This window comes from Aquila chrysaetos, chromosome 11 (assembly GCF_900496995.4).
Source record: "Aquila chrysaetos chrysaetos chromosome 11, bAquChr1.4, whole genome shotgun sequence".
In the NCBI taxonomy this organism is placed as follows: domain Eukaryota; kingdom Metazoa; phylum Chordata; class Aves; order Accipitriformes; family Accipitridae; genus Aquila; species Aquila chrysaetos.
In genome coordinates, this window is record NC_044014.1 from 38,937,359 (window position 1) to 38,960,345 (window position 22,987).

The 22,987-nt window shown below is 57.5% G+C and overlaps 1 protein-coding gene across 1 annotated transcript; it reads left to right on the forward strand.

Moving 5' to 3' along the window:
• The first annotated feature begins 386 nt into the window (after nt 1–386).
• On the forward strand, nt 387–22,964 carry PALD1 (phosphatase domain containing paladin 1). The gene is made up of 20 exons (XM_030030798.1): nt 387–528; nt 8,236–8,433; nt 8,568–8,670; nt 8,844–9,023; nt 9,097–9,261; nt 9,406–9,566; nt 9,730–9,805; nt 10,477–10,625; nt 10,716–10,812; nt 10,921–11,025; nt 13,962–14,057; nt 14,289–14,423; nt 15,043–15,159; nt 15,248–15,427; nt 16,110–16,307; nt 16,678–16,818; nt 17,278–17,349; nt 17,526–17,666; nt 21,031–21,186; nt 22,614–22,964. The coding sequence occupies exons 2-20, from the start codon at nt 8,249–8,251 to the stop codon at nt 22,761–22,763; spliced, it is 2,607 nt and encodes an 868-aa protein (XP_029886658.1). The 5' UTR covers nt 387–528; nt 8,236–8,248; the 3' UTR covers nt 22,764–22,964.
• Nucleotides 22,965–22,987: the final 23 nt, after the last annotated feature.

A 22,987-nucleotide genomic window follows, 5' to 3' on the forward strand; every position in this document is an offset into this window, starting at 1 on the left:
CCGGGGGGGGTCACCTCAGGGATGGGTGCTGTGGGGGGGGGATGCTGCCTGTCAGGGGGGAGTCCCCTCAGGGATGGGTGCTGCGGGGGGGGATGCTGCGTGCCGGGGGGTCCCCTCAGGGATGGGTGCTGTGGGGGGGGATGCTGCGTGCCAGGGGGGGGGGTCCCCTCAGGGATGGGTGCTGCGTGCCAGGGGTTCCCTGAGGGGGCCGGTGCTGTGGCCGGGGGGTGCCCGCGGGGCCGGGGGGTGTTGCGACCCACTGGCGCTCCCCGGCGGGGCGGGCCCGGGGGGGGGGGGGGGGGGTCCCGGGGCGGGGGGCGGTGCTCGGCAGCCGGCGGGCGCGGCGTGGGGCCGATCGGCGGTGCTGCCCCTCCTCCGGCCCCGCCTCCGCCTCCTCCCCCCGCCGAGGCTCCGGCGGTCGGGGCGGCCGCGGGGCTCCGCTCCCGCCACCCCGCTCCCGCCGCCCCCATGGGGCGCCCGACGGCGCGGCCAGCCCGGCGCGGGAGCTGAGCCCGGAGCCGCCGCCAGGTACCGCATCCCCCCCCCGGGACCGGGCATCTCCTCCCCCGCCCCGGGACCGGGCATCTCCCCCCCCCCCGGGACCGGGCATCTCCTCCCCCCCCCCCGGGACCGGGCATCTCCTCCCCCCCCGGGGCCGGGCATCTTCCCCCCCCCCCCCCCGGGACCAGACATCAACCCCCGCCCCGGGACCGACCATCTTCCCCCTCCGGGACCGGGCATCCCCAGTTCCCCCGGGGGGAGACGGGGCGGGGGCGGGGGGGACTTCATTTCTCACTCGGGTGCGTGGGGAAGGGGATGGAGGGAGCAGGCTCCACCGTGGGGTACCGGCTTGGAGCCGGGTGGCACCTCGGGGGTGCCCCCCCCGCCCCCCAAACTTCCCAACCTTCCCCACCCCACCATCGAGAGAGGGGGGGCAGGTGCTGCTGCTGGGAGCAGCCTTCCTCCCGTGGGGCCCGGGGTGCTTGTTGGGCTTGGGTCCCCTCGCCCCAGAGCCGTGGCGGGGGGCGGTGGGAGGAAGCTTTATTTTGCCCCAGGAACGTCCCCACCCCCCAGGGTGGGCATGAGGTTCCCAAACCCCAGCGAGCAAGGTTTATCCGCAGCCAACGCTGCGCTTCAAACCTCTAGAAAATACATGGATAACAAGTTTTGAGGCCCAGCATCCACCCCGCAGCGTCTCCCCAGCTCTTGTGCCTTTGCAGTCCCATTTTCTATTTAAAAGGGGCTTTTCTCTCCCTCTTGCTGCCTGGAAGCCAGCCCCGCAGGAGACTGACCCAGACGGGGAGCCCACCGCAGCTGTCTGCTGGTGCCAGCTGTGCCCGCTGCGGTTAGAGTGCCCCAAAGTGAGTTTTGGGGTTTGTGTCCCTTGGCTGCCTCCCTTACACCCCCAAAAACCGTCTGGGGAGCAGGCTTTGAAATGGGGAGCTGTGGGAGGGCTCCCTGCTGAAGGATGAAGATGGAGGAGGATGAGGAGCAGATGTAACCACAGTCCCTTCCCTGCTCGGGGAGCATCCCGGTCTGGGGTTTGGCTCCACAGCCTTCCATTTGGGGAGCACAGGAGGGGCAGGAAACCTGGGATCACTCAGCAATAGGTTTCCCACTGCCACGTACATGCAGGGTATGTTGCAGAGCCCGGTGGGCTCCCACCCGCATCCAGGACAGGGTCACCCTCACTGCCGTGTCGCCTGGGTAGAGCCGGGACACGGAGAATATCCTAGGAGGAAAGGCTGCCCGCTCTCGCTGAGCTCCTGCCCAGCGTCTGTAGCTGTCGGGGCTGAAAACTTCCAGAAACTGCATCCAGGCTGCGTTTCCGATGGCTGCCGGACTTTTCCGGACTCCTTCCTCGGCGCGTTGCTCCTCTTAGCACCGGGGTGTGGGGGGGGGTGTGAACAACCACCTCTTCTCCCCGCAGCACTCCGGACCGTGGCACTCGTGACATCCCAAACTGTGTCCTGGTTGTTGCCCCCCACCTCCCCCGGATGGGGGGGCAGTGGGTTTTGGCGTGGCTGGGCTGGGAGCGGGCAGGCATTGCCTGAGGAAGGAGCAGGCAGGCAGGCAGCGGTGGTGGGACATTTCCTTCCTGGAAGGCAGGAAGTGATTATGTCTTTGCACGAATGACACGGAGCCTAAAAATAACCGGCAGGTCTCTGTTGTGAGCAAATACCCCCTGGGATTTGCTCGGTTTCGCTTTATTTAAGAGAGCGGGCTGGGGGAGACCGATCTCCCGCGCGCTACCGCGCGCGAAAAACCACCGAGCGTGCAAAGGCGCGCGCGACGGCGGGTGCTGGCGTGCAAGAAGGTGCTGCTTGTCTTGCAAAAGGTGTGGTCTGCAGCAGCCCCGCTTTGAAAAGCGACCCCGTGTAAATGGAGCCGGCCCGTTGCTCCGCCAGCCTTCCTCCCCCCCGCCCCGTCGGGAAGGGAGCCGGTGGTTAGCTATGAATAGCACAAAATCATAGCCCTCGCCTTCCCGAAACGCCCTGGCCGGGCTTCTCGTGGCGCTGAGCTTCCCGGGGTTTGGGAGCGGGGTGCTGCGGCGTGGGTGCCACCCCGGGCTCCCCACCCTCGGGGTGAAAAATTTGGGGGAGCGGGTTTGGGTGTAGGGCCGTGGTGCTTCTTGGTGAGTCGGGGAGTATTTGGTGTCAGAGGAAAGCTCCTCCGCAGGACGGTCGTCTCTTTGGAGATGCCCCCGGCCTTTTTCTCCATCCTTTATGGCTTTTTTTTTTTTCTTTGCACTATTGAAAGGAAACTCTTCAGTAAGCATGCTCGCAGACCTTGAAACCGCTGGCAGCGGGCTGACGGCACAACCGGCAGTGCTGGCGCTTGCAAATTAGGGCTTTGTTCCTCTTTCCATTGACGCTCATTGATAAAACCCCTCGCTTCAACATCGGGCAGCCTGAGCATCTCCCGCGTGTCCGAGAGCCGCCTCTCGCCTCTTGGCCCTGCAAAGCAGCACCCCAGGGAGCGGCGTGATGTGTGAGGGGACCTGGCGGGGGTCTTTAAAAAACGCGGTAAAGGAGTTTTTTGGAGGGGAGAGGGTGCGTGCGGTAGCTGCTCACCCAAAGGGCATCCTGCGCCTGGGCTGCTGTTGGCCGTTACAGGTGGGTTCTGTGCAAAGTCGAGGCGGCTCAGCCAAAAAAGCCACGTCTGCTTTGTATCCTGCTAACGAGATACTCGCGTTTATATCTTAAGTCCTCCCGTGCATCGCCCAGGCTTTGCTTAGCGAGGAAAGTTTGATGTTGATGATTAATTATTCACTGTAAACCAGGTTTGGGAGTGGGGGCTGCAGCCCGGGTACCTCCCAACGGGTACCAGCATCCTCCCCATCGGTGGCCGCTTCCGTGGCGGGGTGCAGAGTCGCACCCACTTTTCTGGGGTGACATGCCTGGATGCCTTCTTTTTCCCTCCCCTCCTTCCAGTCTGAAACAGCTTTCCCTGACTTCAGGGTAAGGACTTTTACGTTGGAGGACGGAGATGTGGCACTCAGTTTCCTGCCAAAAGGCAGGAGTGTGTCGGGGAGGGGGGCGTGAAACACCGGGGTCCTCGTTATCCCAGTGCTCCTGCTTGGATTTGGGGGAAGGCATCCCACTGATGCTTTCCTGTCCTCCTTGGCAAATGCTGGTGGTAGAGCGCAGGGGATCAGCAGCACCGATCTCGGCCCAATTGAGAAATACCTCTGTACTTTCTAGGAAATGCTGCTTATTTAGTTATATTTTTGGCCGTCGGCGCTGGCTCTCTGAGAAGCCCGTAGCCCATGAGGATGGAGGGCGGTTGCTTTTGCTTGTTTAAAAATAATAATGAAACGATCAAGGCTTGTAAAATCAGAGCTGTCTGCTGCGAAGTTGGCTTTCCAGAGCCTTTTCCTCCCTGTTGCAAAGCGCTTTTGGGTTGGTTTAAGGCATTTTGGGTCACATTGCTTCCTTGCCTTATTTCACCCTTGCAGCTCGGCAGGCAAAGGACACGTTTCAAATAAACCATGGCTTAATATGTTATTTCTCACCTTTCTTTTTTGTTTTATTATGTTTTTTTAATAAGCCAAGCTGCTTCCTTCCGTCATCACCTGGAACAACAGGAGCCCGGTTCCCACGCAGCCTCTGCTCCGGGATATCTCCCGACACACACGGGCTCCACCGGCAAAGGGCTTGCCATTCGTGGGTTGTTTTATTTTCACTGTTTTTTGAAAAAGAAGGTTAAAGAGCACGCCGGGGCGGGGGGCTCGGCTCCAGCGCTTCCTCCGGGGTTCGGTGATGCCCCTCCGGCAGCGCCGGGGCTTCCTGCCAGCCGCCGCGGTGTTTCCTGCCTCCCTGCTTGGGTCGCCGGTGCTGGGTGCCCCCCGGTCCCTCACGGATGCATCCGTGCCGGCTCGACGCCGAAAAGCTGCTAGGGCTGCCCCGCACCCAGGGGAGGGATGGATGCGTTAGGAGGATGCTGCAATTGCCGCTGCTTCCCAAAGGGCTTTGCACTTTATTTAAAAAAACCCAAACTATAAAATAACCTGAGGATGCACGGAGGGACATTTATTTGATTTATTTCCTGCTGACAATGAGGCGGCCGGGCAAGTGCATGCTTCCTCCTCATCGCGGCGGCCGGGGCAGATGCATCCTGCAGCTGCAGCCCGGCCGCCCCCCGCTATATTTAGTCCATTGTTTGCTCCGGCTTTGAGTCCTCGCCAGGTCCCTGGCCACGGGAATAACCCCCGTGCCGGGCGGCGGGGGAGAGGAGCTGCTCTGCGAGGCGGGGAGGTGGGGGGCTGAGCACCGTACGTCGTCGTGACTTATGTGGGAGAGGCCGCAGAGCCCGCGCGCCGTCTCTTGGGATGCTCAAGCAGCATCCCGGTGCCGTCCTCCAGTGTGCCCAGGCTCGGCGGGACTGGCCACGCTGGGAGAGGGTCTGCAGGGGAAGGGAAGCATCTATACGTTGCCCACCCGGAGGCTCCGCTTTCTTGTTAGTCAGGAGGAATAATTAACCGGTGGCCGCTGGAGCTTTGAATTTAGGCAAAACACCTGGAGAAGAACAGTGCTGGTTTGTTCGGGCGGGATGCCCTCTCGCAGGGTGTCGGTCTTTTTTGCGGCTGGGGAGAAAAAGGGCTCTTTGTTAAGGAGCCATGGCCACGATTTATCTCAGGCTTGGCTTTTAGGTCCTTGAGTTTAGGGCTGCGAGTGCCGGCGAGGGGCTGAGCTGGCTGGGTGAGTATTTCTGGGGTTTGTCCCTGCGCCCCTCGCCCTGGGGAGAAGATGTAGGCAGGAGGCAAGGGTGCTGTGCAGGGGGTTTTGTCTCCGCAACCTCTCTCTCCTAGAAAGGAAACCCCTAAATACAGCATCGTGCAAGGGAAGGGGTGCTCAGAACCGGCTCGCCCCGGCTAATGGCTAACGCCGTCATAACATCCACACGGATTGCATCTGAGCCTCCTAGCTTCTTAGAGTGGCATGAAAACAGAGCAAAGCCCCACCAGCTCGGCTGATTTTTTGGGAATAATTCAGATCTTAACATTCCAGGCTGAGATGTCGGATGCAGCGGGGTTCTTTTAACTATAGGTAAAATAGTAAAACTACTTTTTTTTTTAAGGGTAAGTTGCCTGCCTAAGCACCTACTTAGTGTTTGCTAACTGTGTTCAACTATTGGGGAAAAAACCCTGATATTTGGGCTAATCCAGAGCCCTTTGGTGGGCTGGTCCCCCCCGGGCTGGTGCCTGGGCTCCTGCCTGCCTTGGCTGGCCCGTGATGCTGGCTCTAGTTGCATCTCTTCTCATCGCAGCCACCAGCGATATTTGGGAGAGTTTTCAGGCAAGATCATTTTATCTAGTTTCCTGGATTTGGGTTTTGCTTCCCCGCCCGTCCCATTTTGTGTCCCAGCTTGCAGGTTGGGCACTGGGAGGCTGCAAGCCCTCCGGCTCCCATCGGATGCAGCAGTACCAGTAAATAGCTGCTCCCATACAGACAACACCAACACTTCCCTCTTCCCGTGGCTTTTTAGAGCAGTTCCCGCGGTTGCCCAGAGCACCCATTTTGGGTAATTTCGGTACTTTTCTAGAAGATGCTTGCTTTTGCTGCCCAGCCAAGGGGGGGAAGGAAGCTGAAATGTGATTTCCTTTCTCCATTCATTTTGTGGTTTGCAAAACCATTTCCAAATCTGCCTGGCGTCTTTTATGCCTGTTATTTGCCGATGTGGTTTGTCAGGCAAAAAATAATCCCTGGGGGATTTACGGTGAAGGTGGGTGACTGCAGTGGGGGGGAGAAGGACGAAGGAAATACAGAAGCTGCCTGCATCTGCCTGCAAGTTGTGGGGTGAGTGTCCATCCCCCGGCATGGGAATGCTGGAGCAAACCCAGAGGGATCAGTACGGCTCGTTGGGCTGCGCTGGCTGCTTTTGAAAAGATGCACCAATTCTGAGCAAAATAAGGAAAAAAAGTGTCCTGGCTGAACGCCTCCCTCCTGCTTGCTGGCTGAGCTCTCCAAAGCCACGAATGCCTGCTCTGAAACACTCAAACCCTCCCTATATATATTTTTATTTTGCTTTATTTTTGCCCCAACAGTGTTTATGTGGAAGAAAAGCGTAAGGGGACTTGGAGAAATGGCACTGGCTTGAAAGAGCTGTTTTGTTGTTTTTTGTTTTTTTTTTACTCCCCTTCTCTCACATGTAAAAGAAACCAGGCTGCCTACTGGTGCAGAAAATTCACGGTAGAGCAACAAGTTTTCTGCAGAGCAGGGAAGGAAGATGGGGAGGAGGGGAAAATCTGTGCCGGGGCACGGCCGTCTCGAAATAGCACATTTTCCGGAGGCTTTCCCCCTCCTTGAAGCATTTGCAGCTGCTGGGGGCATCGTATTCCCTGGGATTGCAGTCGGGGACTGATCCTGTACTGCTTGCAAGGCAGCAGAAGCAGCTGCAAAAGCATTTGTAGGGCTGAGTTAAAGCCACCCCGGGTTTCCCAGCGCTGTGCATCGCCACCGAGCAGGTACCGTCTCCCTTCGGATGCTGCCGGGGTTATTCCCCGTGCAGCATCAGTAAGTACAAAGAAGATTTTATTGGGAACCGTCTCGTTAGGGGTGGGCAGAGTTTTATTTTTTTATTTTTTTCCAGGCTACCCCCTTGCCATCTCTCGCTTCATTTGGTTACCAGGATCCGGCCCTGGCTGGCGCAGACAGTCAGCGCATTGTCCTGGACCGGTCGAGTGTGGCAGGATGCTCCTGGCCGTCGCCAGCCCCCCCCCGCCCCGGGCTGGCTCTTTTGCTTTCATCCTTGTTTAGGGATGAGCTCCCTGGGGATCGGGGCGGGGGGGGGTGTCTGCTTTTGGGGTCTCCCACCTGCGCTGGGGGAGAGGGTGCCCCTCCGGTATGGGAATAACAAGCTACATTAAAGGCAGCTTTCAGATTTGCTCATTAATAGCTGGAGGAAATCCCGCATCCCGCTGCCTCGAGGTTCCCGATGTCTCCGGTGCAATCAAGGGCGTTTCTCGGCACTGCAGGATTATTTATGGCTGCGTGGGGGGCACCTTTCCTCCTTGCTGCCTCCCGCAGCTTCTGAGGCTGCAAAATCACGTGCGGGAACTTCACAACCCGTCCCCCCCGGCTCCTCCTCTGCTTGCACGTGCATCGACACGCGTGTGTGCATGCACACGCATGCACAGCCTGGACCGGGGAGCAAACTCCCTGAGCCTCGCTTGCTGCTCCAGCCACGCTGGGCACCTCCTAAATCCTAAATTTAGTAATATTTGCTCGCTGTTCAAGCGTTTTCCGCCTGGGGAGGGACCCCGGAGTGGTTTATGGGCCCTGGGAAAGCGGAGGATGAGGCTAAGGGCTGTGCCGCTGTGTCCTTCTGCAATGCCATCTGCTGACTCAGCAGATTTGGGGGGGGGGGGTGGATCCAGCAGCATTTTGCATTTTTTTTTTTTTTTTTTTTTTCCCTCCCCCCTCCTCAGCCCCACTGTCGGTTGCTCCAGGTCCGGACGCTCCCTGACGGGGGGAGCCGCATGGCAGGCAGGCAGGGAGGAAGAAAGCCCTTTGCGGGAGCTGGAGGGAAAAAGCTGGCTTAGCGTTTCTTCCCAAATGGGCCTCTCCTTGCCGGCTGTCCGTGGCGGGGGGGGCTGCCCTGCACCCACCCGGGATTTTTTCTTCCTAAAACGGGAGTGGCTGAAAAAAAAAAAAATTCCTCCTCCCTCTCTCTCTCCCTCCTTGTTTCCCCCCCCCACCCCGCGGTCACTGCTGCCTCCCCATCCCGGCGCAGCCGCCCGCGGATTATGGGTACGACCGCCAGCGCGGCGCAGCAGGCAGTTTCGGCATCCCCCCTGGAGAGCGGGGCTCCGGGCGACGGCAGCATGGAGGACCAGCGCTCCCTCAGCATCCACTCCTTCCAGACCCTGGGGCTTCACAACAGCAAGGCCAAGTCCATCATCACCAACAAAGTGGCGCCCGTGGTCATCACGTAAGTCCTCGGCAGCCTCTTGCAACTCCACACCTCTCTTTTTCTGCAGCCTCTTCCCTAAATATTGCTGCTTTTTAGTCTTTACCTACGCCGTTATTTTTTTTCCTTTGCCCACCCGCACGTGGCTTTTGCAGGTACAACTGCAGGGAGGAGTTTCAGATCCACGACGACCTGCTGAAGGCCAACTACACGGTGGGACGTATTTCTGAGGCCACGCTGGAACACTACCTTGTGCAGGTGAGCATCGCCGCCACCCCATGCCGAACCCATTTCAGCCTGGCGTTTGGGGTTTTTGGGGACTAATTTTGAAGATCACCAAGAAAAAGCCACTTGTCTTCCCAGCTGCATTCAAGCCTGCTTGCTCCAATCCGCTTCTTCCCCATCTTCTCTCTGCCCATCTTATTTTGCAGGGGAAATATTTCATGGTCAGGGACGTATACGGCAAATTAGATGTCTTGAACACTACTGGCAGCTGCGGCGCTCCCAATTTCCGACAAGCCAAAGGAGGTTACGCCGTGTTCGGCATGGGGCAACCCAGCCTCAACGGCTTCAAGCTCGTGCTGCAGAAGCTGCAGAGAGAGGGCCACAAGGTTGGTGGGAGGGTGGAAATGGGGTTGGAAGAGGGCAGGAGAACTTTTGGGCAGCCTCTCCCCCTCTTCGCAGGAGTGCGTCTTTTTCTGTGTCCGTGAGGAACCTGTGGTCTTCCTGCGGTTGGAGGGGGACTTCGTGTCCTACACCCCCCGGGGCAAGGAGAACCTTCATGAGAACCTCCAGCGCCTGCAGCGGGGGCTGCGGGCGGAAAGCCTGGAGCTGGCCGTCCGCAAAGAGGTGAGGTGGGACGGGAGGGGGTCATCACCCCAGCCATAATGGGGTGCGTGCACCCCCCACCCCCCCCCTCGAAGATGAGCGGAGGGGTTGTTGGAGGTGGTGGGCGCCCCATGGGTTTTGATGAGGGGTCCTCATCTCCGCTAGATCCACGACTTCGCGCAGCTGAGCGAGAGCGTCTACTACGTCTACAATGACATCGAGCGCTTGCGGGACGAGCCCCACGCCGTGCGGGTGCAATGTGAGGAGGACATCCAGGTGACGGAGGAGGTCTATCGCAGACCCGTCTTCCTCCTGCCTTCCTACAGGTGCTGCCCTTCCTCCTCCTCCTCCTCACATGCGGTCGGTGGCTTTGCTTTTGCAAGCCAGGCTCTTGATACCCTCTGAAGCCACGTGTCCTCCGCCGTGGTGGGGACAAAGCCCCTGCCATGGCCCTGGCCTCCTAACAAGGGCTGTCCCCGTGTCCGGCAGGTACCACCGGCTGCCCCTGCCTGCCGAGGGAGCCCCTTTGGAGGAGCAGTTTGACGCTTTCATCCGCTTCCTCAGGGTGAGCCGAGGAAAAGCACCAGGTCTGCGGGGCCACATCGGGTTGGGATTTGCTCCGGTGCCTGAGCAAGCGTGCCGCGTTGGGGAGCATCTTCTCGTTTTGGCTTTACTCTGCCTGTTAGAGGATGCCTGTGCCTGCGGTTCCATCCCATTCCCATTGCTGTAGACCCTGCTGGAGAAGTCCACGTTGTCCAGCTGCTTGTCCCTACCGCTGGCTGGAGGTGACCATCCCTCGCCACCTCCTAGCATCCCTGTGCAGTTGGCTTTTCCCTAAATGGGTTTGGGAGAAATGATCTGCATTTGGTGCAAAGGCTTTTGATGGCACAGCTTCTCTCTTTTTTTTTTTTTTGTTTTCTTTTCTTATTTTTTTGACTTTTTTTTAGTCTGGGAGATGAAATCTCAGCAGCAGGTGGTGGGAACATCTCTGGTGGGGTGGACAGGCCAACGTCCGCCGGCAGCTGGAGAGGGCAGGGGGCAGGGGAATGCAGTGGATGGACCACCCGTTGGGCTGTCCTGGTCCATCCACACCACCCCCTGAGCAAAGGGGAGATGCCACCCACCCCTCCGCGCCTGGGCAGGGCCGTCGTCACCTCCACCCTGGCCATTAGTGGTGGCAGACCCGGGTCTCCTGGATGCCTCTGTGGTCCCCATCCCTCTGTCCCTCCCTCCTAGGAGAGCCCCAGCCTGCTGCTGCGGGACCCCGGCAGACCCCCGCCGGCGCTGCTCTTCGGCTGCCAGACCGGCGTGGGCAGGACCAACTTGGCCATGGCCATGGGCACGCTCGTCCTCCACCACCACCGAGGAGCTGCCCAGAAGCCCGAGTAAGCGGGGCAACCCCCGGGGCCGGTGGGGTCGGGGGGGATGCCCCGTGCCCCCAGGGCCGGTTTGATCCCCTTCTTCTCCCACCCCAGCCTCCCCCACCCGCCTAAAACATCTCCCAGGGACAGGCTTCGGGTCATCCAGACCTTCGTCGAGATGGTCCCCAAAGGCCAGCAGATAGTCGAGGAGGTAAGGGGGTGCCGGCGAAACGCCCAGTGGGGTGGGTGGGAGGGGGCGAGGTCGGTCCCTGCCCCGATTCGGGGCTCGCTGAGCGGCTTTCCGCTTGCTCCTCGCAAGGTGGATGGTGCCATCGCCTCCTGCTCGGAGATGCACGATATGAAGGAAGCCATCTACGAGTACAAGAAGAAGCTGGAAGGGATCGGGGAGGACTATCAGATCCAGGTACGTTAATTAGAGGATTGCTTGGATGCAAGCTGCCTGCACGGAGTAATTTATCAAGCTGTTTTTGCGCGGCGATGAGAAGAATGTAAATTCTGGAAATCTGAAGCTTCCTGTGAGCTGGAAATTTCCCAGGAATGTGAAACCTGGAAGGTTGTGGAGCTTTTCGCTTTTCTTTTTTTTTTTTTTTTTTAGCAATTATTGAAGAGCCATAACATTGAGCAGGCTGGGATTTGGGGGGAAGCTGGCTGTTTTGGGCTTCACCACTGCTTCTGGTAGATGACCTCGGGGCCAAATAATATCCTGTGCCCTGGTTTTGTCAGCTCTAAAATTGGAAAATCCATACCAGCCTGGGTGGTAAAAGTCCTCGGGAGTTGGGAGGGATTGTTGCTTAGAGGTTTTCCTGCAAATATAGTTACTCAAGGTCAAGCTTTTCTATCTGTAGATTTTTAAAATTTTTTTTCCCCTTTTGTTTTGAAAAGCCATCAGGGTGGTTTTCCACACTGGAAAGCCATGGTCTCTCCTGTCTGACCAGGGGGCTCCGCACCAGGCGATGGAGGGAGGGAGACAGGGAGAGAGGATGCTCAGATGGAAGTGCTGCCCCGATCCCAGCCTCTTTGGAGATTTAATTTTCCCATTTAAATGCTGAACGTGGAGTGGAAGTGCTGGGGCTGGTTGTGAAGGGCAATCTAAAAACAGGTGCTGTGCGGCCAAAGCAAATAGGCTGGAGCAGAAAAGCACCATGAAAATGATTAAGCCATGGGAAAAGAAAGCATTTACTGTCACTTTTTCAGTGTTTAGTGGCAAACACTAAATTTTAGGCCCCCCCCACCACTTTTAGGGCAGATTTGGGTATGTTTGGTGCGGCTCGTGTGATGGCAAATACTCTCTTGTATGGTGGGGGAAGCTTGAGCAAGAGGCAGGGGATTTTCCCACTGCCTCGAAGCCTTTCTCTGACTTTTCTCCACTGGGGCAAACTGGTCTATGTCATCCTCGATGCCGGGGAAACAAACGGCTGGGGGACTGCTGTAAAATAGCTACAAGGAGTGTTTATTTGAAGTCTGCGTGGAGGCAGAGCAGGTTTAAACAATGGCGAGGGGCCAGGAAAATGTGCTGGAGGGGGGAGAGAGGATGAGGAGGGAAGAGGGGCTGATGCTCAGCCATTGAGAAACCAGCCTGGGCTTGGGAGGGCTGGAGGGGCTGCGGGTGGTACCGGGGGGCTTTGCCGGGTGAGCCGGCAGAGCCCCGCTTGATTTTGGGGAGAGGAAGGGCTTTTCTGGGCACAGGGGAATGATGTCACGCTGGATTGTGGGTTTCTGCCCTGTGTTGGGGGGCCAAAAGCGGAGATTTAGGTCCTCAAGCGATGGTGATGCAGGGGGAGGTGCATCGCAGTGTGGGATGCTGAGCTGCAGATGGACGCCCGTGGTACCCAGCTCTCCACAGCTGAAACGCCAGCGGATCATCCCCCTTTTCATCAAAAGCCTATTTAAGGGGAATATTAAAGAGATTTACCTTGGGTGAGAGCGCAGGGCTCAGGAACCCAAGCGCTCAGGGAGAAGCGCTGCTCTGTCAGCAGTGCCGCCGGCAAACCCCGGCACGGCTCCATCCTCGCAGGCTTTGTTTTGAGTTTCCACAGCAAAGCCTGCTGCCCTGCCTCTTCATAAATGACAGCGGGCCAGATTTCTCTTGCGGAGAACAAGTAAATATTCATAAGTAAGTAAATATTCAGCCACGTAATGTCAGAGATGCGCAAACCCTGCTCGCCAAGCCGACCCCCGTACATACACAGCCCCATCTTAGAGGATTTTCCATCATACCCTGGGGAGGGGATGCCAACGGGCTCTCCAGGGATGCTCCTGGATCCCGTGCTGGGTGCTCCTTCGCTGGTGCAAGCGTTGCGGGTTAATTTGTTGGATGGGATGCTCAGCTGTACAAACCCTGTCCCGAGGCAGCGTGGGGGTGGTTTCCAAATTACGGAAGATCCTGAGGGTTTGAGCTTGTGCCCCTGGGAGGAGAGAGCTGTACTGGGACACACACCTGGTTTGGGTAATGATGAAGACGAGGAGGAGGAGAGCACGCTTGAAGCCATCTATGTAGGCATTGAGATGCTTCTGGGGATGAAGGGAAAGAGCAGGCGCTTGGAAATGGAGGATATTACAGGGTGTGTGGCTTATGTCTCTTATTTAATAAGCTCGTCTTGCTCTTATTTAAGTTCGTCTAGTGTCACCCATCATTTTGGGGTCTGCCATCCCCCCGAGATGCTGACCCCGGAGCAGGTCTGGGGTGTCCCACTGGGCTCTGAAGGCAGACGGGGGGGTCCCCAAGAGTTCCCTGACCATTCCTCACATTACCCGGAGCATGGGGCTGGGAGGTGTTAATCAACACCCTCCCCTTGTGTTGGAGTCTCCCGTTAGTATCTGGACAGTGTATCCCCCCCCAGGACAGCAATGCCCCTTGGGACCAGTTGGAACCGCTCCCAGGTGTCCTTGGGCTAAAGGGAAGGTTTTGTTTGACCTGAAATGCAAATTTATGTCTTTAAGCATCATTTAATATGGAAAACTAGAAATGTTTCATTTAAAAAAAAAAAACCAACAAAAAACATCAAAAAAACTATATTCGAAGTTGGATTTTGTAGGTTCTCTGCCACGTTCTCATTTGGAAGTGGTTTCTTTCCAAACAAACAGCTTGGTGAAGTTAGCATGAACATACCAAAAACATTCTGAGTGGCTTAAATGGCATTTCTGCCTCTCTTTCCCCCCAGAAAAACTGCTCCATAAAAAAAATGCCTCGGGCCTGTTTGCTACTTGCTCGTCTCTCTTCTAAGCCAGCCGCAAACAAGCATGTGTAGAGCTTTTATCCCCCCCACCTTCCCAGTCTGCTGCGGGTTGCAGGACGGGTTGGTGTTGGGCATCACAAATCCCACCTGCCTTTGCTTTTAGGGGAGCAGCACCAAAGAGTATTTCCTCCAGAGGACTTTGCAGAGCCTTGAACGCTATTTCTACTTGATTGCTTTCAACTACTACCTTCATGAGCAGGTAAAAAAAAAAAAAAAAAAAAAAAAAAAAAAAAAAAGCCAAACAACCCAGCAACCCAAACCCCCCTCTTTTGCTTTTTTTTTTTTTTTTTGTCTTCCCCGTGTAGTGGGAGGGAAGGGGTCTCCACCTTGGAGTTTCCCAAGCAAATGCAAGGTTTTTTTGGTGGGGTCGGGGGTGCGAGCCCAGGCTGATGGCGCGTCCCCCCCCTCCTCCCCGGCCCCCCGCCGGCAGTACCCCCTGGGCTTTGCCCTCAGCTTCAGCAGGTGGATGTGCCGGCACCCCGAGCTCTACCGGCTGCAGGCGGAGATGAATGCGTCGGAGCTCACCGTCACCGGGGACCTCGTCACCAAGGGGACGCGAGTGCTGGTGAGTACCCGTCCTGGATGTAGGGATTCGGCTGGTGGCTCCTCGTAGTCCCCTGGAAACGGCACCTTCCCAGGATGCTCGCCCTCAAAGAGCTTTGGTGGGGTGGGAGAAGCAAAGGGTTTCCCTTTTGGAGGGCAGGTGCTGAGTCTTGGGGTCTCCAGGTCTGTGCTGGGGTCTCGGGTCCGTGTCCTGCTGGCATCCTCGGCAAGGATGGGCATGTGGCCAGAGACCCCCTGTACGCACGGATGTGTCCGGCCCCGCAGACCCAGGGTACCGGGATGTTGGAGCACCCCGTGACGTGAGCCTAAGCTGCTAGCCTAGCTGCAGCTTCCTATTTCTTGGTGGTCCTCGGCTGCGGTGGGATGAAGGGAGGCCAGAGCTGTTGCTTTGGCACGGTCTTGCTGCAAGAAGAGCGTCTCCCACCTTTGAAATGCAGCCGTGCGGCTTTGAGCCCCGGCGGGCTGGCGTCGCAAGGGTTTGGGGACTTCTCCTGAGCGGGGACCACGGGTGAGAGGTTGTGGTGTGCTGGGAACCCCCTCTGCAAAGCCGTGGGTGGGAGGGGGCGGCTGCAATGGCCGGGGGGGGGTGCACCCCTTGCCCGGGCTTTGCTCCGCTGCAGGTGGCGGATGAGCGCTTCTGCCCGGACGTGCTGAGCACCGCCAAGGAGATGAGCGTGGCCAACTTCCGACGGGTGCCCAAAATGCCCGTTTACGGGACGGCACAGCCCAGCTCCAAGGTGAGGGGGCACGCACAGCCGCGGTGGGCAGGGTTGCCCGCAACGGGCTCCCAGCCCTCCCATCACCCTTGCCCACCCCTTCCCCTAGACCCTGGGGAGCGTCCTGCGGTACCTGACGGATGCCAAGAGGAAGCACGCCCGCATCGTCTGGATCAACCTCCGGGAAGAAGTGGTCCTGGAGGGGAACGAACAGATCTATACGCTGCGGGAGCCCGGGCACCTGGAGGAGCTGATCCCCGTGCCCGCCGCCTCGCCCCAGCAGCTGGAGGTGAGCTCATGCCCCTCGCGGGAGCCTTCATAGGTGATGTCCGCAGGCTTTGATAGTCCCTCACCCTCCGGAGCTGTTTGTTTTGGGTTTTTTCTTTTGTTGTTTTTTTTTTTTTTTTCTCTTTTGGCAATGAGGGGCAGCGGTGGTATTGGGTGCCGTGCTTGGCTCGTGCCCTTCGTGTCTGCTGGAGGCTGGGGACAGCCCGGCTGATGCAAAACCAGGTGGTCGACCTGCTCTTTATCGTACTGTAAAAATAAAGGAGTCCTCCTGACTTCCCTGTCACTATGTAAGAGTTTGCAAAAGCAGAGCAAAGCGGAGATCCTCCCCTGAAGAATTTATAGTGTGGCTTGAAAGCGAGGGTAAAAGGCACCGGGGGAAAGGAGAGCAGATGTTCCCAGCTGCGTTTCCAGAGGGGATAGGCAGTGGAGGAGCTTGGCTGCCAGCACGGCTGTGCAGAGGAGCTGCCCAGGGTGGTGGGAGATGATGCTCCTGAGGCTCCCATAGAGCACGGTGGGGACCGTGGTCCTGGGCAGAAGCGGTGGCCAGGACCTGGTGTGGGGTTTTGAGTTGACTGCGGGGTGTTTGAGAGGGATGTCAGCCTGCATCTGAAAAACCTGATTAAAATCCTGAAAATACTTAAGAGGAGTGGGTCTTATGGTGAGGGTTTCTCCATCCTCTACAGAAACTAGAGGCTACCCTGAAGGGTGACCTGCTGAAGTGCCAGAAGTGGCTGGAGGTGTACCTGGAGGCGGAGAAGCAAATGAAGATGTTCAAGAGCTGCCTGACCACACAGGAGATCTTCAGCCAGCAGAAGAACGCCTGCCAGGGGCTGACCTACCGCCGTATCCCCATCCCCGACTTCTGCGCTCCCAAGGAGCAGGTACCTCGTGGACGGGACGGTGCTGCTGCCTCCTTTCCCAAGCCACCCCTGCTGCTGCGGGGTGAATGTCACTTGGGTGCTCGGTGCCACCCAGCCCTGGGGCTATGGTGGTGTGCCCAGGCTCGGTGCGGGATGCTTGCTGGGGCAAGGAGGGTCCCCCAGGAGATGCTGCACTGAGACCCTGGGTACCTTCAGCCGGTCAGGGATGGAGGGGACGCTGCCGGGCTGGATCCGGCAGCAATGAGTCAGGGATTTCAGCCTGGAGGCTGTAGGACAAGGGGGATCCCATGGTGGGGGAGGGAGGTGGGCAGCCTGTGCTGATCCATGGCGGGCTGCACCCATAAAAACCCACTGGCTTCGCCCCCGGCAGGATTTTGACCGGCTGCTGGAGGCGATGAAGAGTGCCCTGGCCGAGGACTCACGGACAGCCTTTGTGTTCAACTGCTCCAGCGGCCGGGGCAGGACCACCACGGCCATGGTCATCGCTGTCCTCACCCTCTGGCACTTCAACGTGGGTACTGGGGTCCGCAGCTCTCCCCGGAGGTCGGGCTGGAGCGGGGGCTGCTGGGGGAGCTCGGTACAGCCCGCAGCAGCCATTGCACAACGGGAGAGCTAAAAGGAGCGTGGGGAGGGCCAGGGTGGGCTGCGGGGGGACGCCTGTACGTTGGCTTCTTGCTGTGCCTAGCCCCCAGTGAGCTCCAGCAGAAGTTTGGGTGCATCCCTGGTGAGCTTTTATCCCGTTCCTGAGAGCTCCCACCCCAGGACGAAGGGTTAAGGGCAGGAGAGTTGTAGCTCCCTCCTTGCAGAGCGAATGGTGGGGGTAAAGTTTTGGTCTTCTCTGCAGAGGGGAGGTGGAGGATGCCTGGGTCCTGGTGGGTTGGGTTCTGGGTCTGCATTTCTGCTCAGCTGTTGGGCGGCGGGGACGGGGCCGCGCAGCCCCTAATGGCATGGCCCTCTCTGACCACCCCAGGGAATTCCTGAGATGAGCGAGGAGGAAATCGTGAGCGTGCCTGATGCCAAGTACACCAAAGGAGAGTTCGAGGTGAGTCCTTGGGCCTGACTGTGTTTTAGGGGTCCTCCTCTGAGCCGACTCTTTGCTACCTTAGCCACAGCTGCTTGTTTGGAGGGGTCGGGTCCTTTCCCGGGCAGGGACAGAGCAGTGGGGTCAAGGTGAGGAGGCACCTGTTGAAGCCCCTGCTGCTTCTGCCCATGCTCCAGGTGGTGATGAAGGTGGTCCAGCTCCTGCCCGACGGTCACCGGATGAAGAAGGAGGTGGACATGGCCCTGGACACTGTCAGCGAGACCATGACGCCCATGCACTACCACCTCCGAGAAATCATCATCTGCACCTACCGGCAGGTGAGCGTGCCCTCTTCCCCATTGGCACAGCGCTGCCCAGGTCCATTGCACCCGATCCCGGGGGTGCAGCCAGGCTCCGGGACCAGCCCTGCTGAAGCTGGATGCTCTCTTGGGCTGAAGCTTTCTGGCATGTCACCAGAGAGGTGCCAGGGCTCTTTTGGTCATGGTCACCCAGTGCCGTCTTGCATCCTGTGCTGTCCCGCATCTGACCTGTCTGGTGCTGTCCTGCATCCTAGCCAGCATCCCACCTGTCTGGCGCAGTCCCCCATCCCCGCACCATCCCGGATCCCAACCAGCGTTTTGCCCATCTGGTGCCATCCTGCATCCCACGCAGCATCCCGCCCATCCGGCACCAGCCTGCATCCCATCCTGCATCCCACCCAGCATCCTACCTCTCCAGTGGTATCCGACATCCTGCCCAGCATCCCACCCGTCTGGTGCTATCCCGCATCCCAGCCAGCACCCTGCCCATCTGGCATCATCCTGCATCCCATCCTGCATCCCACCTAGCATCCTGCCCATCTGGTGCCATCCCGCGTCCCACCCAGCCTCCCGCCTGTCTGGTGCTATCCCGCATCCCAGCCAGCATCCCGCCCATCTGGCACCATCCTGCATCCCATCCCGCATCCCAGCCAGCATCCCGCCCATCCAGTGGCGCGCAGCCGGCAGAGGGCAGGGCCGATCCGTCCCGCTCCGCTCCCAGCCCCGAAGGCTCCTCCGGCTCCTCCAAGCACAGAAGGGGACCCATCCTTGGGAGGCGACCCATCCGTACCCACGCAGGGGGCATCCCGCGGCCGGCCGAGCCTGGGGGCCACGGCCCGGTTTTACGTGGGAGCTTCCGTGGAGCTGATGAAGGGGAGAAAGGATAATTTTTATTAGATTTGGGGTTTTTTTTTAAGCTATGCAACTGTTTCATGGGGTCTTGGAAGGGCTGAGCTTGGCGCTCGGCAATGTCCCTGCCTGGGCTGGATTGACCCACGTCCCCACCAGTGATGGCTGCCATTGACCCGTATTTTCAATTAATGGCCACAGATGATTGACTGGGGGAAGAAAAACTGACGCATTTACTCACCTGGTAACATCCGCAGCTCCCTGAGCGTTTGCCTCATGGTTTGTGGGGTCCTCTGCGTTTTTTCGGGGCTGGGAGGAAAAACCTGAGCTCTGCGGGCTGAACCACTGGGGCCTTGGCTGTTTGCAGCAATAGCTACTGTGAAATTATTGGGGATAAGTTATTTTATTTTATTTTTCCCCCCCTTTATGTATTACGGGGAGGCAGCCACGTGGCCGGCGGGAAGTCTCACCTATTTTATTGTGTGCTTTGCTGCTGCAAGAGCAAAAAACCTCCCGTGCTAAACGAGCGGCTGCCTGCTTATGGATTTAATTATGCTCTCCGGTGACCCCGAATGATCCCCTGCCTTGCTGCCGACTCCTGCCTCTAGACTCAGCCTTTGGGGGCTCCCAGGAGGAAGAATCCCGGCAGAGCAGTCTCACCCGCCTGCTCCCAGTGTGTTTGGTTTTTTTTTTTTCGCAAGACAATTCCCGTGACCTCCTTGCCTCTCTTCCCGGTGCTTGGCGGTCAGGACCAACACGTCGGTGTTCCTGGGCCGTATCCTGTTTCCGGGCCAGCCGTATCCAACTTGTCCTGGTGGGAAAGCGAGATAAGGAGGGAGTCATCCGCTCCCCCTGCACCCTCTGCCCTAGGAAAAGCCTTTTTGTCACTGCCTGCATTTTGCATTTCCCTCTTGGCTGCTCCATCCATCCCGTTGGATTTGGCTGGACCGGGAGGGAGGCACATGCAAATGCTTTAATTTTTAATTATTTTTATTTTTTCCCCAGTGATGGGCACCTTGAAGAAGAGGAATTACAGGAATTGTATATTCTAGGCGTTCCTCTAATGGACTTTTAATTAAGCCGTGGTTAGTTGAGAGAAACGTGGGGTTTGGGTGAACCAGCAGTGTCACGGGATGGATGCTGTGCACCCGGGGCTGACGCTGCTTTGTAGTTTGGGGTGCCTGCTGGGAGATGCTTTGCAGGGTTATAGGGCAAGCAGGAGGGAAGAAAAAGGTGCTCTGGTAATTGCTTTGGTTTGTTCCTACCCCTTCCCACCCCTAACTGGGAGGAAAAAATAGGAGGATGTAAGAAAATACTAAATAATAGGATAATAGAGAAATTATAGGATAAAAAATGATAAATAATAGGATAATAGAATAAAATTAAATAGGAGAATGCAATAAAATGATAAATAATAGGATAACAGAATAAAAAATAAAAAGGATAAATAAATAACATGATAAATAATAGGATCTGCTCTCTGCAAATACTGGCACACATGTGCAGAGGAGACACCTTATCCAAGGGCAGAACCGCTTGCCTGGTGCTGCCATGAATAGGGGTGCAAGTGGGTCGAACAAACCGTGATTTTCAAAGCCCAGGTATGGAAATGTTTGTGTGCCGTGGCAACAAAATTCCAGGGAAGGACCTAGAGAAAGTGGAGCTGGCTCGTCCCTGAGGGTGGGTTGGTGCTGACACCGGAGCGAGGAATTGCTGCTCTTTGGGGTGGTCTGTGGGATACACAGCAGGATTGCCTGTGGGATTAGGGCTCTTATGCCGGCTGGCTGTTTAACCCTTATTTATTATTTATTAATTCCTGGAAGGGGCTTCACTGCAGGGCTCATCTGCTTTTAAAATAACAGCTATAATAATAATATAATAATATATATAATAATACAATAATGGGAGGTGTGATGGCCACCAGCCTTGGAGTGGGGCACTGGGGGGCTGCCGTGGCCTCCTGTCCTCCAGCAGCGGAGGCTGAAGCCAACTGGGGGATGCTGGAACGGGACATGTTTTTCCCTGGGGAAATGCTTTGCAGTCCAGAAGCTCACGGTTTCGGGTACGGTTTGCACCTGGGCATCTATTCCTGGCTCCTGGGCACACACCCCACACATTTAGCAATGCCTCATCTATTTTTTGAGGTCTGCACGGTGAAGGGGAAGTTTTTATATGCTGGAAACCACAAGGTAATGGGGGCCTGGACTGCCAAGCCACAGCGGGAGCGGGCTGGAAGGATGCGCTTATTTTTATCCTCAGAGTGGTCCTCCCTCCTCGGCTGGAGGCGAGGTGGGAGCTGCAGGCTGGGCTGGGCTCCGCGGGGTGGGGGGATAACGGGGTCGGGGGGCTGGTGTGCAGCAGTGTATATGGCTTTTCCCCAGTGTGAGAGGTCCTCGTGGGTCCTTCACCACCAAACTTCACACGCGGGATGGAGAGCAGGACCGTGGATGAGGACTGGGGCAGGAGCTGCCTCTCGGATGCTCTCCCAAAGCGGGTACCACAGGCATCTCAGCCGGTTTCTTGCTTCTTCCAGGGGAAATCGGGCAAGGACGAGAAGGAGACGTGGACGCTGCAGCTGAGGAGCCTGCAGTACCTGGAGCGCTACATCTACTTGATCCTCTTCAACGCCTACCTGCATCTGGAGAAGAAGGACTCCTGGCAGCGGCCCTTCAGCCTCTGGATGCGCGAGGTGAGGCTCTCCCTGCCTCCACCTTGTATTTAGAGGGCGCTGGGAAGCAGACCCCCGTCTTTATTTTATATATGATTTCTGTATGGTAGCTGGGGGCATCGTACATGGTCCCTTCGCTCTGGGTGAGCTCCCGTATCACCGGGCTGGTGGCTCTCCTTGGAAAGCCAGGCAGATCACTGGAGATGGGTGGCATCCCACCACATGGATGGGGTGCTCCTCCCACCCCAAATCTGCCCTTTTTTCCTCTTTTGAGTTTCCCAGGGTTTTATTTTGATCTGCTGGCTGTGATTGCAGTATCTGGGCCTGGGAGGCCACCAGCCAACCCCCCCCCGGGTACCTCTGCTTGGCTTGGTTAGCTTGGCTGGCTCTCCTTGCACCCAAACCCACCTCTGGTCTCTTTGCAGCGTATTAAAAATACAATATCCTGGCCAAGTGGATCGGGGGAGTGAAAGGAAAGAATAATTAAAAGCAGACCTGCTTTGCCTTGCCTGGCCGGGGCGGGCGGCGCAGGGGATGGAGGGCCTGGGAGGATGGGGATGGCGCTGGGCATCTGAGAGAATTGTGAGCCAGCTGAAAAAATGAAATGGGAGGTGGGTGAGAGACCCCAAATTATCCATGTTTCCATCTTTTTATTATTTTTTTAATTTTTATTATGCAGAGATCCGTTTTTCTCTCCCCGGGTGTGCACAGCGCTAAGTGGGCAGCGCCTGCCTTTGTGGGAAAAAAAACCTCATCCCTCCGCCTGCCTTTGCCAGTGCCGCTAATTCATCTTGGCACGTTTGATCCGCCGGGCGGGAGATGAAAGCGGTGGCTGCCAGCTCTGCTCACCGTCCCCCCTGCCCCATCTTGCTGGAAGGGGCCGCAGCGAGGAGGGGGGGGGATGGCCGGTGCCCACCCCGGCGTGGCATCCCGGTTATGCCGGTGTTTGCATTGCCTGGCGGAAGGCGGTGGCTGGGGCTGGACCATCTTTTAGTGGAGATGTGTGATGCTTGCTGTTGGCTGGCTGTGGGATGCGTGGGTTTAAATGCATCTTTAATGCTGCATCTTTAATGCTTGCATTTACATCTGCCCCCTGTCCCCCCCGTTTGCTGAAGGGGGGGGGAAATACACCCAACCTGTGGCTACAAGGAGCCTTTGGCCCCAAAAGCGCCCCTTCCTGCTGCATAATCCCTGCGTTTTTAGCAAAAACAAGGCGCCATTGTAGCTTTTTGGCAGAAGGGTGCCAAAGCCAACAAACCCTGCAAAGGCTGACCCCAGCAACGAGGAAGCAGCTTATAAAATGTTAGAGGTGGAGGAAAGCTGGGGGGGCTGTGGGAGGCGGGTGGGTACCTGGATGCGGGGAGATGCTGGGGACCTTCCCCGCGCATCTTCACCCGGGAGGATGCTGTGGGGGGGGGTTTAAATCTCTCTTCTCCCTCTGTTTTCAGGTGGCGGCGGTGGCTGGCATCTACGAGGTCCTGAACCAGCTCGGTTTCCCTGAGCTGGAGAGCCTGGAGGGCAAACCCCTGTGCACGCTGCGGGGCCGCTGGCAGGCGCAGGGGGGCACCTCCCGCCCTTTCCGTGGGGACTTCGTGTAGGATCGGGGTGTGGGGGGACCCCCCCGTCGCTTTCTCCTGGCGCGGGGAGAGGAAAAAAGACTGTTTTCCCAAAATCTGGGGGTGTGGGGAGGGAGGGGTGAGCCCCGAAACTGCCTTAGAACGTGGGAATTTCTGGGGTTCTTTTGGATGCAATAAAAATATTGTAAATTAAAAATCAATCCTTTTAGGCAGGTGCTTAAATGCGAGCTGGTGTGATTTGAAGA